The following is a 15,771-nucleotide window of genomic DNA, read 5'->3' as shown; positions in this document are numbered from 1 at the left end:
TGGTTAATGGAAGTGGAGGAAGGTCCACTTCCATTGAGATGGTGAACTGAGTAGTGCTTAAGAAGGCGAGCAAGAGGTCAAACGTGTCGGGATCAAGCATGTACGCCGCCGTTCATACGAGATTCGGTCACGGGCGGCGTACATGGTTGTCCACGGGTTCGTTTGTTTGCGATGAGGGATGGCGAGGTCAAGTAATGACGCTCCTTGAGTGCCATCCGTGCGCTTGGTCATCGTCGGCGTCCGAGTCCCCGTCAACCTGCGCCAGCAACACCACTTCATTAAACACAATGAAGGTACTGTATTTGTTTATAATATGGTATAAATTTTGTAAGTTATAATTTGAGTCGCCTTGCGCACTTCTTTGCTGACACTTCTTTGCTGAGACTCTATTTGCGTCTATTGAATTATAATTTCGGATGAAAATCATCGACTCAAAGAAGTTTTCGACGCCCAGTACTGTACATCCATAGTGAGATAGATATGCCGGAACTGATAGAGATGATGACGACCACAGAACACCCCTCCCATCACAATTGTACGAGATCGATGGCTCGGCAGTTTGACAAATTCAATACAACAAACAATGTGGAGCTACAACGTCGCGAGATCCACGACGATGGCCGTGTGGTTCTTGGTGGCTACCCCATCGTCCACGGGCCCAACTCGTCCGCCCAAATGGTTGGCCAGGAATCGTTCGGTGCGGTAGCAAAAGTCAATTTTGTTGGGCGGGCGGCAGAACCCGTGGCCTTCGTCAGGGTACACGATGTACGTGACATCGTGTTTGGTTTGGAACAGCTCCCGGGCCACTTGGTCGCTCTCCGACTTCACCACTCGGGGGTCGTTGGCTCCCTGCCCGATCAGCACCGGAGCCTTTATCGCTGCCACGTGAAACAGCGGCGAGATCCGGCGGTTGAACGCGGCGTCCGACACGTCTCCGATGCGAACGGCGAACTCCTTCTTCATGATCGCCCAGTCTGGCGGCGTCGAGTCCAGTAGCGTCTTGATGTTGGACGGCCCCACGATGTCCACTCCACATGCAAACACGTCGGGCGTGAAGGCCAAGCCAGCTAACACCGCGTAGCCACCGTATGACCCCCCGTAGATGCCGACACGAGATGCATCCACGTAGCCAGAGCCGATGGCCCAGTGCACCGTGTCGGTGACGTCCTGCTGCATCCGGCGGCCCCATTCCTGGTTGCCCAAGTTGAGCCATCGCATACCATACCCTTCCGACCCGCGGAAGTTGACACTCATCACAGCATATCCACGATTGGCAAACCTAAACGTACAACGTAACAATATATTTTCTATATATTTAAACAGAACAATATATGTTCTATATATTTAAACAGAACAATATATTTTCATAAAACATATTTTTACTAGGAGAATATAACTTTTCTAAAAAAGATTTAACATATAGCGAAATATACAACATGTGTGCATGTGTACCATTGATGCACACGGTTAAAGCCCCATACATCCTGCCCCCACGGTCCCCCGTGGACGTTCAGAACCATCGGCAACTTGGCCGCTACTGCCTTGCCAAGAGGTAAAGTCAGGTACGCCACCTAAAAAGATAAGTCTTTTTTCATGTGTGAATCAAGATGGAGATGGGATACCATGGATTCGCCATCCGAGCACGGGACACGCACAGGTTGCATGGGTGCAAACGTATACTGTTCGAGCAACGGCCGTTCCAACCCAAGCAACGTCACTACTTGGACCGTTCGGTCATACAGGTAATACCGCAACGAGTGGTGGTCCGACGCGATGCTGGCTGTCCATTTGTTGTCGTCGGCAGAGCGACTGACGATCGAGATGGTGCCCGGGGCGACCGCCGCGAGAACCGCCAGATCCGACTGCATGGCGGGCTGCAGGACAATCTTGGCGTGGCCAAAGCTCTCGACGGTGGCGAAGTCGGGGAGTCCTGTCACAGGGTGGAATTCTACGTGCGCGACGTCGCCTTCGGCATGTGACGCGATGGTGACCGCAGGCACCGACTCGTCGGTGGACAAGAGCAGCAACCGGCCAAGACGCTTGGGGTTGGCTGCTTGGGGGGAGGAGTCGGCGGCGTCAGCGGTGTGGGCCAGCGTCGACGTGATGTACAGTCCCGAGCCGTCCACCGTCAGCTGCAGCGGCTTAACTTGGTCATCCAGGCCCCATGACGCCAGGACGCGCCAGGTGTCGCCGTTGCACACCCACAACGACTTGGTCCACACTTCCGAGTCGTCATGTTGAATGCGTGCCCGTACTTGGAGGTCGGCGTCCACCACCCACGCATCGATGCTCCCTGGGTTTAACGCCAACAACGTGAGTTCGCCTGTGATGATGTGAAGCCGGAACACATCAAACACGGCCGGGTTACGCTGGTTCAGACCAATCACGACTTCCTGCGGACGGCGGGAGCTCGTGAGGCGGTTGATCTTGCAGGATGTCGTCGGATGGAACGATGTAAGCACCTTCACGTTGGGAAACGGCGTGCGGTTCACGGTGGTCATTGTGGCCAAGTCGACCACGTACAGATGGAAGGTCTCGTTTCCATTCAGGTCCTGGACGTACATGAGGTGGGCACTGGTTTCGGCCCATCGATAGATCTGAATGGGCCGCACAGCTTCAAACGTCACTTGCACCGCCGACGACGGAGTACCCACATCGTGCACAAAGAGGTTCATCACGGCGGTGGTCGCATCAGCCGAGAGGTAGGCGATTTGTCTGCCATTCGGTGAGACCTGAGGCATCGAGTACTCGGCATTGCCAAACAGCACAGGAATCGGCACGTCCGCTGGTGGTTGTGAGGAAGGTGAAGTCATCGTCTCAGCAGTAAGTCAAGAAGTACAGAGTGTCACGATGTAGGAAATGGGCGGAAGCGCGGAGGGTAGGAGAGGAGAGGCAGCACTAGGGGCGCAGAGTGTCCAACGTAGGACAGATCACTCGAGCACAAGATAGGAAAACCAAAAGTGAAATTATGCAGGACAAGCTACTAAGAATGGTCACATTTGCTTTTGGCTCAAATGTCCTTACTCAAATAAGCATGTCGCACCAGATGGATAATGATTAATTGAGTTTGGATTATCATTACTGTAAGAAGTTCGGTCGAAGCACGAGGTACTGTATACTCTTTTTTCACACGTCTTGAACCAAATGGGACAATTCTTGTTGGACTGAGTAAAACTGTAGAAAACCACGCTCATTTTCCTAATTCTAGGCCGCGATTGGGTGAGCAATCATTGACGCTAGAGAGAAAACATCATGTCACTGAATCGACAGCGCTGAGAGAACAGCCACGGTGAGAACGGCGACGAAAAGTCGTGCCATGCAAAATGCCGATTGTCAAGATGAGAGGGGCACTTTCGCCGAGGTTCCGGATAATATCCGATCATCCGGAATTACCAGGTCTTCTGTTTCTGAAGCCGGACTGTTTCTGCCCAATCATAGGTCATCTTAGCAGTCCGTGAATGCTCACTTTTGGTTTTGTTCTCGACCACACAAGCGTTCCTCGTCGTCACCCCTCCTCAGTGCTATCTCCCTCTTGACAGGTTATGAGCCTCCTACCTTCCTCTGTGCAACCCTTCGTGGGCCCCCCACTTAAAGACCTCCACCCTCTGGCGTACACGTTATGGAAAACGGACATCTTGTCCCAAGCGTCATCCCGCGATGTCGTTGAGTTCTACTCTAAGCTGGACCATACCCCTCGGGCAACCGTATCGATGCTGTAAACATCAGCAAGATGTACCTCGAACTTGATCAAGTCGAACACTCCGAACGCAACGTCGTGGATCCGACTCTGTCGGAGACCAATCGTGATGATGTCTCCAATCCAACGTACTCGTGATGACCGCGATGATAGCGATGGTTTTAGTAGCAACCATGGCTCTAGTAGCCAACATAGCTTGGGACAACGATCTTCTAGTGGTCCTGAAATGGAGAGTGGAACAACACCCGTGACAACAACAGTGATCGCACTCATGGCCGCACTCATCGTGTGGGTCGCAATGACCAGGCTGCCATTGCTGCTCGTGCGGCTGGTCGCCATTACATTCACAAGGGCAATCGTCTAAACGGTTATGCTAACACCCACCGAAGTAGTTCCAACCAGACTCTGCCCTACTTTGCGACGTGTTTGCATCACTACCCCACGATCCTATGCTTATTGCGGGTACTACCCTCGCTCCCACCACTGTTGAACCGGGCGACCACTTCCCACCTCCTGTGGATGCCGGTGACCATGTCTTCGCTGAAGTCCCTTCCACCGAGGTACATATTTCCGAGCGTTTACCCCTCTACCACCGCGTCCATTGTTCCAAATTCCTGCGAACCCTACCAAAGTGGGTCTTCCACTGTTCCCACGCAGTGCCTTCTATATTCTTACTGCGGCGTCGGAAACACCGATGGTTCTACAACGTCTACCAATATGTGTGGACGGTGTCCATCCCCATCCCCCATTCCAAGTTGTCGAAGGTCAAGGCGTTTTCGCCCTCCATGCGTGCCTTCGCTACTGTGAAAGCAACCCCAGTGACGCGCCGCTACCTATGCCGGTGACTTATCGTCCCATCGACTTTCCCGCTCTACGAGAATACTAGATTGTCCACTCTGGCGCCTCTGCTTCCTGCACCCCCAACCGAAATTATTTTTCCGACTACGTCCCCTGGATATGAGCCCTCTTAACATGGATGTGGACATGTCGTCCCGTGACCATGCCGACGATATTCGTCAATGCACTCTACCCCTCACCATTGGCCTACAATACCCTCAACTACAGTTCAATATGGTCTCGGTTTGCCAAGCGACTCACGGAGGCATCTCTGTCCGTTTTACGGCTCGGATATGTGCGAAATCACCACCACTCTTGCTGATGTGCTTCGTGCACCCAACAACGCCATGGGTCTCTACTTGCAAGACCAAGTGCGAGTCCTCGACCGACCCGCACCGTGGGGGGTATATCCATTAAGGCCAGATGGCGATGCTCACCGACATGATGGCCACCTTCGAGACCACTCTGTGGATTGATTTTCCAATATTATCGATCAATAATTGCACATGTTTGCATATTCGTCTGTGTTGCGCTATGCGCCAATCATTCATTAACCATCTATGGCCTCCAAGCCATCACCGTTCTGCCCAATCACTCCAGACTCTGTCTCCATGAGTGTCGCCCAGCCTATGCTAGGTTCGCATGCTCCTACTCCAGTCTATGACACCAGTACTGTTCCAGTCGACTGCCTAACCAGCCTCGTGGCTGACTCCAAATTCTCTGCAACTAGTCTTGCGCGCCTATGGCACCGCCGTCTCGCCCATCCTGGTGTTGATGCCTTCAACTAAATGACAACGACAAACCCCGAGCTTATGCTCTTCTAGGCCAAGCACCTTCGTGGTCAATTATGTGAGCCTTATGCTTACGCCAAATCCAAGCGCAGTCCTTTCGACTCATCTGCGGTCTTCCGCGCGGCCTCCTACCTTGCCCTCCTCCACTCCAATGTCAAAGCACGATTCTATCGGCGGGTGGTACTGCCTACTTTGTCGTTTTTATCGGCAATTACTCCCACTTTATGTGGACCTACCCCATGCGCTTGATGAGTCCTACGAATTATTTCGAACGGACGCGATGTCCATTTTCAAACCTGATGTTGGCGAGCTGCGCCACTCACCACCCATGGATATCAGCACCCTCCTAAGCGACGACGCCAAAGAGTACGAGAAACTCGGGCGGATCATCAAGTCCAAGTACAATACAAAACTCGGATGGCTTTCTCCAACGCCGACTCCCCCCCGAAAAACGCCGTAGACGAACGCCGTATCGGCAATGTCGTGCAGAAAATTGCGAGCTATGCTCATTGAAGGGGCTCTTGCCCTAGCCTATGCCCCATGGCTTATCAAAATCTCCCCATCGGCACCCAACAAAGATGTTTCACCCTACCACGTCGTTGTTTAACGACACCCAACTTTGGGTCACATCAAAACTTTTGGTTGCACCGTGACCACTAAGGCCAATAGGAAGCGTAGGACTTCAAGTCCAACAACAGGAGGTAAAATGTCCGTGTAGTGCATGAAACCTTTAACGGCAAGTCGGGCCTTGTACAGTAAGTGCCATCGGCATTGAGTCGAAAGACCCCGCGATACGGTAGAACCGTCTCGTTATGACAACGTTTGACGACCACATAAGTGCGCCAAAGCACATAAGGGTCGAGAAGGCTGACGGGATGGGACCATAGAGTCGTCGTAAAGGAGTAGCAGTGGGGTCAAAGACCGGACTGGTCAATGAGAATGTAGAGAAGATATCTCGAATTCGTTGTGGTAGTTGCACAGAAAGTGCTGTGATGAGTCGAGACGACGGGGGCTCCGTAGAAAGAACGGGTGGCGACTAAGCCAAAGGCTTGTCGTGGAGAAGGGCACAAGGCCTGATGGTGACGATGGAGTGTAGTGGCGGCAATGGTGCATTGGGCTCCAAGGGTGAGATGAAGTTGGGATCGGTGGTAGATTGTTGGTGATAAGCCGCAACAGCAGCAACAAAGTTGATGGCTGGGAACACGGTCGTCCTGAAAGTGACGTCGCGAGAGCAAATCAGTAAATGAGAATGCAAATGCATGAGGGTATAATGACTCTTTCGATCATATCGGAGACCCACAAACATGGTCTTTACGGCACGGGGATCGAGCTTGGAGGATTGCGAGACATGTTGGATGTCTGGCTGGGAAATCGTCAGTGACCGTTCCAACCGAACTCTGCTCATTCACCAGTCTCGTTACTGTTCTACAGTACTTGGTCGCTTCGACATGTCTACGTCAAAGCCCGTCACCACTCCTTTTGAGTGCACCACACCTTTATCACAAGCGCAGCGTACCACTACCACTGACGACACTGTATTTATGCAAACCAAGCCCTACCGTCCATGGTTGGAAGTATTATGTACTTAGCGATGGGCACTCGCCCAGATTTGGTATATGCCCTACAACAACTCTCGCAGTTTCTGCACAACCCGGGTCTTGTCGATTGGCATGCTGCCAAACGCGTTCTGCGCTATCTCCAAGGCACCTCCCACTTTGGTCTTATGTTAGGTGGCCGAGACTATGTGTCCAAGCCGTTCATATCCGCATATGTGGTCGCTAACTATGCCATGTGCCCCGGCACTCGACGCTGTGTCAGTGGATTTATTATCCTATTTTTCAACAGCCTTATATCATGGCTTTCGAAGAAACAAGATATCTTGACTCTGTCTACGACCAAGGCCGACTTTGTGGCTCTTGCCCTTTGCATTCATGAATGTTATACGTTCGACAACTCGCTGACGACCTCCATCACACTACTGATCAACCGATTTCGGTTCACGAGGACAATCAGTCTGCTTTTAGCATTGCCAAAAACTCGGAGCATCACGAGCGCTCCAAGTACATTGATGTTCGCTTTATGTTTGTTCGCGATTTTGTTGAGAACCAGGAGTTTATTCTCCATTATTACCCCACCAAAGAACAACTTGCGGACTTCTTCATGAAGGCAAATCAGGAACCTCCATTTCGCAGGTTCTGCCTCGCTCTGCGACCCTACGCCCTTGGTGACTACCTATGTGGCCGTGTACCCTAGTGACCTTTTGCCTATGACATCATGTTCACTCTATTTATGCCTTTATGGCTGTTATTTTTATTTGTCATGCACCTGCTTTCTAAGCATACACTTCTCATTCACCGCCTTCATACTCGCCCTCGACCATGTGGCGACTTGTGCATTCTATATCTGCTCGTGTCGTTTTGAAGTCGGCGGTCCCGGCTAGCCCGCTCAAGGATCGGCCGTACGAATGGCGTTATGGTTTGTGCAAGTTACTGCATGGCGCCCCCCTACCCCCCCAGGGATACTCAATATTGTATTATTATGTTGTAGCAATAACAATACTGTGAATTTTAGTGTTCTTGAGATATCATCATATACTACCGCCAGACGGAAGTAGAAGTGCCATTTCAAAATCGTTGAAGGACGGAAATAGAGGTGCCACATGAAAGACCCTGAAAATAGAATAAATCATTGTCACTCCACGCTATAAAGAACAAGTCAATATAATAAAACCGATAATTTTTATTCAATTATCAACGGTTGTATAGTGAAACTCATACATAATTAATTGGAGGGGGGGGAATAGCTCAGGTGGTAGAGCATCGGTTTCTTAACTCAAAGGTCGTGGGTTCGATCCCCGGATTCCCCGGATTATTTCCGCAAGGATTTATCCGTCCCTCCCCTGGGGAATCCGGATAACAAGGGCTGCGTACGAAGACGAGGACCGAACTTCGAAGAAGATCGGTCGAAGCACGAGGTATGAAGCGTTGCGCGAAGTAAAAACCGAAGATTACACACCGCTCCTGGTCGATCAGGCGCGTTACAATTGGCGAAGCGGTTCCATAACATGTGGTTCTAGTGTCGGCCCTTGCGGAGGAATGTCTTAAAAATGATAATCCAAACTCAATTAATCATACATAATTGACTCAAGACCAACACTCCATATCTGAATCTACAGCAGTTCCTAGAGAGTCATACTATAATGCAATCAAGACTTGCAGCATCCATCGACACATCACCATATGTAGGCGAGGCGACAATTTCAGTGGACATATTGAATTCTTACGCAAGTTAATAAGGACAAGATGACATGTCATGTCATCCACCCTCAGATGGTATTTGAAGTATACAATATGCCACCAGAGGTGAGCATTCGCTCTGAATATTCATAATTTGGACTAGGTATTGTATACTAGAATGTCTCACCATATTATACATGCTTTGGTGTGAATTTATGCTTCAAACGAGTCAACCCATATGCTTCGATAAAGCATATCACTCTCACGGTTGCGACTTATCATCTTGAATTGAGTATTGCCCAAGTGCGCAATTTCCATGCATCCTGCTGCAGTTGCATCATTCCATATTTTTGCCAATTCAAGCCAATCAGATTGGTCTAATTGCAATCTTTTGACTGGTCTCTTTTTCTAAAAGTGCAAATTTGAGGACATTATACACATTCTTCCCAAATGGCACTTCTATTTCCGTCTGGAGGTAATACTACAAATTAATTACGGGTTTCAAAAGGACAATATCAATATATTGTATCAATGTATTATTTGGTATATAACGTTTAAGAACAATTTTGAATAATATAATTGTACAATATATTATTCAAAATTGTTCTTAAACGTGTACTACTCTGGTCCAAAATAGCTGTCGTGTTGCATATTTTCGAAGGTGCAGTTTTGCTTGGCTTGTAATTTGTATATTTAATATAAATCATTTAGCCACTTGTATACATGTTTAGTATATGCTGTACAAACCTCAATATAATTACAGCATATTTAATCTGAAAATATCAAGTGACATCAACCACAAGTAGCAAATCGGAAGGTAAAGGCCGCCGTTCGCGGAATACAGTGCCGTAGCTTGTTCAAATGGCTAGAACTAGGCATCGCTTAGCCTCAGGTGCGATTTCGTCGTCGACAGACGTCTACCGAAGGTGCTACGGTCACGTATGGCGTACGGTGTCTTTTGAGCATGTTTGATCATAAATACAACATCATAGAAGCGAGAGAGCCTTGGTTGTGCTTCAAGGGCAATACAACAACCACATGCACAAGTGGGCGAGATGGGGAGGTTTTAAGTTAAGATTTGATTCTCTGGCGGGTGATTGAATATTTTTAATCTATTATATGGGCATTTTTTAAGTTCGATAACGTCGACAAGAGTGTGAATTAGTGTGAATTTTGCGCAGCTTGAAGTAGCCAATCAAAGAGGAGATCTTCAGCTTGCATTTACACCAATCAGATACGCGAATGAGTAAGTTTAGGACAAAATACTTCATTTTGAAGTCTAACATGACAACTATTTTGGACCAGAGTGGTATAGGGTTAAAACGTCGCTTGCATGTTCCAGCTATATTCGTGTAATGTGGATGCTTGTGCCAAGCAGGCACAGGCACCTACATTACACGAAATGACGCCGCCAAAAGGGCGGCAGAGCCCACGATGTTGTGACATGGCAGTGCATCCTTCAGTATTGCACTTCTTGCACTCACGGTGTGTGTGGAACAACTGTCGCCGGCTCGGACAAGCAAAATGCACATTTCGACATTGCAAACCTTTCGTGTTATTGCAAAAGCCGCTTGTCGTGGTTCTACAGATATAATTGATTTGGTTTGTGATTGTCCAAGATAGTACTTCATCAGCCACCTTTGACAAAACCAACCAAATCAATTGTAGCTGTCTCATCGTTTGACAGTGAATATACATATTTCGTGGCAAGAGCCTCCCATGGCAATGCTACAACTGCTTCTGGTGCTACAACAGCTACAACCCGAGGAGATATCTATACAACGATATTTATGTGAAGAAATATAGCGGAATCAAACCAAGTAAATAATTTCTACTTCGCTGCTTTCATTGCCATCATTCGTGGCTGCTTGATTTCGAGCGTAACCAATAATTGAGAATTCACTATAACGTGAGCAATACGTAAGTGATTTGTCATTGCATCAGTGATTTGCCACGTGAATCAGCCAATAGTACATAAGAATGAATACGATTGGATAAAACTGAAACCCGCAACAAATTGAACCTTTAGTACTTAATGAGGGAAAATATATCGATGTCAAGAGATACACACTTCGGTTTGAAATCAAAATGCCGCCAAGAACTGGTGGTTTCGGTGAAACCGAAACTTGGTTTTCGGTCGTGATTGGCGGAGAAATTTGACACCCCAACCGTCGCTGGGGCCAAACCGACGTAGTTCCCAGTAGTCTCAGTGTTTAATTTGCCCCGTACAGCCTCGTTTAAACTCTACCGTAGCTATGTACCGCGTCCACCAACTCGTCCGTGTGCAACCAGAGCACTTTCCGCGCCGCAACGTCGAATCGTATGCCTACGGGCAAATCAGCCGTGTCACCGGCACTCACGTCCATGTGCACGTCCGCGCAAACAACGTCGTCGCCGAATTTCGCGATTCCATTCCACTTGCGACATCCACTCTCCCCATCGTAGACGTTGCTGAGGTCGAGTCGGGCACTGGCCTTTGGATGCGCCGTCATATTTTCTGCACCAGTAATGAGACGTGGCTGCACGGTCAGGTCACCGCTTACGACCCTGTCTCATACACGGTCACATTACTACGCAAACCTCCGAGTACTCAATTCCGGCGGCTCAACTTGAGCCTACACTCCCTATCTGCGGGGCCATGTTGGCTAACCAAAGTCTGCACGCAAGCCCACATGATGCTGATGGTCCTATGACTGCGGCTCAAATTCGGGCTCTGCATGGCACTATTTTTACACGTTGTATTACGGGTGATGTTGATTTGCCTGCTACTCAGGACATCTCTGCGATCATGTCCGGCCTCGTTGCCCCGGAGACCCTACCCTGCCCCTACCCGACGACATTCTTACGTTCACCGATCACGCCACGGGTGAAACTCGTCGGACGACGCTTCAACATGTCATCGATTTTGCTTTTGTGATCGATGGTGAAAACACTACCGAGTCACATCGTCCGCTGGGTTCATCTTACTGTGATGACCCATCTCTTATCCGTGCTCTCCACCCAAACCCGGCGGTGCAACCTACAGCATCCGTAACTACTGTAAGCTTCCCCACGGGTCCACCAGCACTACCCCCCTATCGGCGCCAACTACTGCAACCGTCACTGCACATTGACGCATTTCTACAACAGGAGCTACCTTCTCCCCTGTCGTCTCCATTGGTAGCTCCATGCATTCCATTGGCTGATGGCCAAGCAGCTTCCCAAGCACAACGGGTCTCGCGAGCCGCTGCACGATCACAAGTACCCTCGCAGACTTTCGCCGAGGCTGCTTTGACTGATGGCTCTCAGTCGACAAAGCCAACCAAGTTCACTTTTAATCCCACTGTCACACAGCGAGCAGTTCATAGTACCCTAACCTCGCCAACTCTGGTGCACCTCCCTCAAGTGGAACTCATGAGTCGCCTCTCATGCGACCTATGGATCGGATTCACCCCTCATCCTGGCATATTCACCTACCTGTATGACATTTCTTTCGGGTCTGGCAGTCTGTCGGTAGCCCACTTTTTGCCGCTCACCGACCATGAGCGACGAACGTGGAACGATGATGCCGCTGTCAACCCACGGAACTTTTCGGCCTCAGTGTCACCACCCCGTCCACGCAGCCTCCAGAGCGCTCAAGCCATCCTGGATGCGCTTGACACCCTTGATGCTTTCTTCCTCCCATCTGCCTACGGCTCTCCTACAGCATCCCAATACTTCAGTTGCGCCAAAAGATTTTGTACCACTCTCAATCGGCGCTTCCCAATTACCCCCCTCAGTGTCCCCGTAGTTGTGGCATGGTTGGACGATCAATTTCACTCGTTTGGCAGCGCAATCGCAACCGATTTCCAATATGCTCGTCGTCCTTCCGTTTACACACAGTCCTTCACTACGTTCGACATCAACAGGCCAGCCTCATACCAGCTGCAAATGTGTATAACGCAGGCGTACCTCGTATCTCAGCCAACCCGCACCGTCCATCACAACCCTACACGACACTCGACAACTACGGTGCAATCCGACAGCATCGGCCAGCATTCCACTGCACAGCACTCTAGGGTGGGCATTCCACCAGCAGTCCGAGACAATATTCCCACCTCAGACGGCAAGTCAATTTGTCTGCGTTTCTTGTCCAACAAAGGATGCAACGCTGGCCCTCTGGGTGCATTGTGCGGCAGAGGTTCACGGGCCCGTATTCACGCAATTCCCACTCGCCTGCCATCGTCTGTGTCATCCCACATAGTTACACACCTCAACGGCTTGAAACAGGAATATTCGCACCTCGCTTGACTTCGCCATGGGCGGGACTGGCTCCTTCCGCCCTGGCCATTCATTGCCACGTGCTCGCAACCGTCAGCGTCCTCAGTACCTCACGGTTCGCACCCCTCATCACATCAACCAATCCGGTAGCCATCAGCACCTCATGGGTTGGACGTCTCCCCAGGGTCGCACCTAGCACCTTCGTCACCACTGACTACATCATGGGACCCCCCAACCCCATCGACACCACAGTCCATACACACACACGGTCCACCAACTGCGTGGCATCATTCCGTCACATCATGTACGGTACAGGCCGTCCAGTCCGCTCTCGTACATTTCGTGACCATGGATCGGGCAAACATTTCAGCCTTTGCGCCAGTCCAATCATCCCTTCACAATCACACGTGCGACACACATCAATCTATTCTCGACGCTGAGTCAATTAGACAAATTACGTCGGCCGCTATCGCAATGCAACTTTCACCAGCTGACCTCATTCGTCTGGTTCGTGGCGAATCGAATTCCGACCCCCGGCCGAACATAGCACTCCGTCCGGATTTCCTTCATTACCTCTACCACGACTACACCCACGGCTCTCTCCTTGTGGACATCGCCACTCACGGCTTCACCAGTCCATGGATATCCCCTCCCCCACGTCGCCCAATTCCCCCCCGTAACCACGGCCCCGCCCGCGGGAACATGCCCACGCTACTGCGGCTACTATGGGAAGGTCAGGACTCTCGCTGTTACGTATTACTCAGCGAGGCCATCTTACCCCTCTGGCGCGATCACGTCGTTTTTAGCCCTCTCGGTCTCGTTCCAAAAAAGGACGCCCCATTAGCTCGAACCGGACGGGTTATTCACGATCTATCATTTCCGCTAGGTCAATCCGTCAACTCGTGTACCAACAAAGACAAACTACCTCTTGTGGAATGGCCAAAGATCCTCCATGCCACAAGCCGCATCAATGTCCTACGGGCCTCACTCCCACCGAACACCGCGATTAAGGGCATGGTCGGTGACGTGGCATCGGCCTATCGCCACCTAAGCGCATTGTTCGGACTCGCAGTCCCAGAAGCCGGAGTAATCGGCATCGACATGTCAGCCCCCTTTGGCTGGTGTGGTAGCCCCAATATCTACTGCGCATTTGGCAACGGCATCTCGTGGCTAGTCTCACGTGAATCGCCCGCATCACTGCTCCCTAAAATGTCAAGTGATCATCGACCCTTCTGGGGTTTCAACTACATCGACGATCAAATTCTTATCGATCAAGATATCGGCCATCGACTGTCGTGTGCCAACAATGCTCTCCGACTTGCGATGATGGCAACGCTCGGACCCACCAGTCTTAACCTACAAATGTTCACGCCATGGTCATCAACCTTGACTGCACTCGGACTTACGTGGGACTTATCCACCGGCACCGCGTCCATGCCGTTAGCAAAAACCGCAAAGGCACAACTACGTGTCCAATCGCTCCTGTCAGGAAAGCTGTCGACCCGACATGACCTCGAAAAGACCCTGGGAAGTCTCCGACACGTATGCTCATGCATCCGTCCCGCGAGGGCGTTCTACCAATGCCTCCATCTTACCCTCCGTCGGTTTCCCCGCTTCGGTGCGCACCCCTTGCCTCCCGATGCCATCGCTGATCTGTCGTGGTTCGCTGACATTCTCCGTGTCGGGCGCCTTACGAACGTACCCACAACTATCCTCACTGGCTCATCCTTACCAAGCTTTGTCCTTGAAATGGACGCAAGCGACGAGGGCCTGGTAGTCCTTTTCCCAACCCAACGCCGTTTCATTCCCCTTGAATGGGACGCCGTCGAAACCGCGTTGATTCAGCAATGCTCGAATCCAAGATTGGAGAAAATGGCCTCGGCCAATCACAAGACCGACAACAGCCCACAGATGGCACCACCCAATCACAATTCTCCATCAACGTTCGCGAGCACTTTTGCATCGCCCTTGCCATCGCCACCTGGGGCCCACTCCTCACCGATCCCCTCGGCCTTAATACTGTGCACGTGGAAATCCTCACGGACAACACTAGCGCCCTAGCATGGTCCACTTCACTCGTCAGCAGCAACTCCTACAGTCAAGAACTCAACCGGTGGTTCGGTCTGCATCAAGCGATGCACCAACTGCACGTGTCATCCCGGTACATACAAGGGGTGCTTAACACCAACCCCGACCCAGGCTCGCGAGCACTTCGCGAACCATAGCGCACCATATGGCAAACCGCAACAGCAGGTTGGACCGAGTCCCCAGTGGCACCCGAGCACCGCCGGATGTATCAAGCATCTCACACCTCCACCGCGCCTCATTGGCCCCATCATCCAACGACCGATACTCTCGCGTCTGGAAAGAATGGCAATCGTACCAACACTCCCACGGGAATTCGCAGTGGTAACCTCGAGACCCCATCCTCCAATCCTCAGCTCTGTTCGCGTTCGCAACAACTCTCTGGAGCTCCCCAACTAGTCGTCAAAACAGCGCTACAACAATCCTGTCCAAAATCGCAATCATCTCGTGGCACCATCGATGCTCCCTCAACTACACTGCACGGCTCAGCCCTGCCCATCTTACCCAAATCCGAGGAATATTGCGTATCCGTCCTCCAATCCACGCCAAAGAACCCGTGTCCATCGCTCTCCTGCTCACCCTTCGTCAATGACTACCGCACTTCCCGCTCATCTGTAACCACCAAAATGTTTCAAATATAGTTACAACTTCATGGGAATGGCAAAAACCATACCACTGTCGTTTCCGCGTAATTCAAGTATTTTCATTGGTTAAAATGTTTGCCGCGTGTTTGAATGATTCAAACCACTTCTGGTTGCTCAAAGGCAGCCACAATCAAAATGCCTTCAGATATCTGCCGAAGTCGTTCGAAGTCTGGCCAACGGAAGGTCATCACACTGCGATACAAAGTTCGGGTCATTCAAGCCTACGAGGCGGCTACTGGTCC

The 15,771-nt window shown here is 50.7% G+C and overlaps 7 protein-coding genes and 1 pseudogene across 8 annotated transcripts; 4 read left to right on the top strand and 4 right to left on the bottom strand.

Moving 5' to 3' along the window:
* Nucleotides 1-505: 505 nt before the first annotated feature.
* H257_12272 (hypothetical protein) lies at nt 506-2,813 on the bottom strand (the record flags this gene model as incomplete). The annotated part of the gene is made up of 3 exons (XM_009839425.1): nt 506-1,279; nt 1,453-1,571; nt 1,623-2,813. 3 exons carry the CDS (start codon nt 2,811-2,813, stop codon nt 592-594), a joined length of 1,998 nt encoding a protein of 665 aa, XP_009837727.1. The 3' UTR covers nt 506-591.
* A 729-nt stretch (nt 2,814-3,542) lies between these two features.
* On the top strand, nt 3,543-5,785 carry H257_12271 (hypothetical protein; the record flags this gene model as incomplete). The annotated part of the gene is made up of 8 exons (XM_009839424.1): nt 3,543-3,667; nt 3,727-3,825; nt 3,914-4,028; nt 4,090-4,257; nt 4,330-4,538; nt 4,788-4,938; nt 5,359-5,505; nt 5,579-5,785. The coding sequence occupies 8 exons, from the start codon at nt 3,543-3,545 to the stop codon at nt 5,783-5,785; spliced, it is 1,221 nt and encodes a 406-aa protein (XP_009837726.1).
* A 576-nt stretch (nt 5,786-6,361) lies between these two features.
* Nucleotides 6,362-6,675, bottom strand: H257_12270 (hypothetical protein; the record flags this gene model as incomplete). The annotated part of the gene is made up of 2 exons (XM_009839423.1): nt 6,362-6,536; nt 6,641-6,675. 2 exons carry the CDS (start codon nt 6,673-6,675, stop codon nt 6,362-6,364), a joined length of 210 nt encoding a protein of 69 aa, XP_009837725.1.
* A 1,443-nt stretch (nt 6,676-8,118) lies between these two features.
* H257_12269 lies at nt 8,119-8,191 on the top strand (annotated as a pseudogene). The gene has a single exon. The product of its transcript is annotated as a tRNA-OTHER (tRNA).
* A 1,925-nt stretch (nt 8,192-10,116) lies between these two features.
* H257_12268 (hypothetical protein) lies at nt 10,117-11,053 on the bottom strand (the record flags this gene model as incomplete). The annotated part of the gene is made up of 2 exons (XM_009839422.1): nt 10,117-10,143; nt 10,823-11,053. 2 exons carry the CDS (start codon nt 11,051-11,053, stop codon nt 10,117-10,119), a joined length of 258 nt encoding a protein of 85 aa, XP_009837724.1.
* A 692-nt stretch (nt 11,054-11,745) lies between these two features.
* On the top strand, nt 11,746-12,830 carry H257_12267 (hypothetical protein; the record flags this gene model as incomplete). The annotated part of the gene is made up of 2 exons (XM_009839421.1): nt 11,746-11,801; nt 12,047-12,830. 2 exons carry the CDS (start codon nt 11,746-11,748, stop codon nt 12,828-12,830), a joined length of 840 nt encoding a protein of 279 aa, XP_009837723.1.
* A 976-nt stretch (nt 12,831-13,806) lies between these two features.
* On the bottom strand, nt 13,807-14,356 carry H257_12266 (hypothetical protein; the record flags this gene model as incomplete). Its single annotated transcript, XM_009839420.1, has 3 exons — nt 13,807-14,004; nt 14,049-14,156; nt 14,207-14,356. The coding sequence occupies 3 exons, from the start codon at nt 14,354-14,356 to the stop codon at nt 13,807-13,809; spliced, it is 456 nt and encodes a 151-aa protein (XP_009837722.1).
* A 291-nt stretch (nt 14,357-14,647) lies between these two features.
* H257_12265 (hypothetical protein) lies at nt 14,648-15,025 on the top strand (the record flags this gene model as incomplete). Its single annotated transcript, XM_009839419.1, has 1 exon — nt 14,648-15,025. The coding sequence occupies one exon, from the start codon at nt 14,648-14,650 to the stop codon at nt 15,023-15,025; it is 378 nt and encodes a 125-aa protein (XP_009837721.1).
* Nucleotides 15,026-15,771: the final 746 nt, after the last annotated feature.

This window comes from Aphanomyces astaci (genome assembly GCF_000520075.1).
Source record: "Aphanomyces astaci strain APO3 unplaced genomic scaffold supercont1.39, whole genome shotgun sequence".
Classification (NCBI taxonomy): domain Eukaryota; phylum Oomycota; class Saprolegniomycetes; order Saprolegniales; family Verrucalvaceae; genus Aphanomyces; species Aphanomyces astaci.
This window is presented reverse-complemented; position numbering and strand designations above follow the sequence as displayed.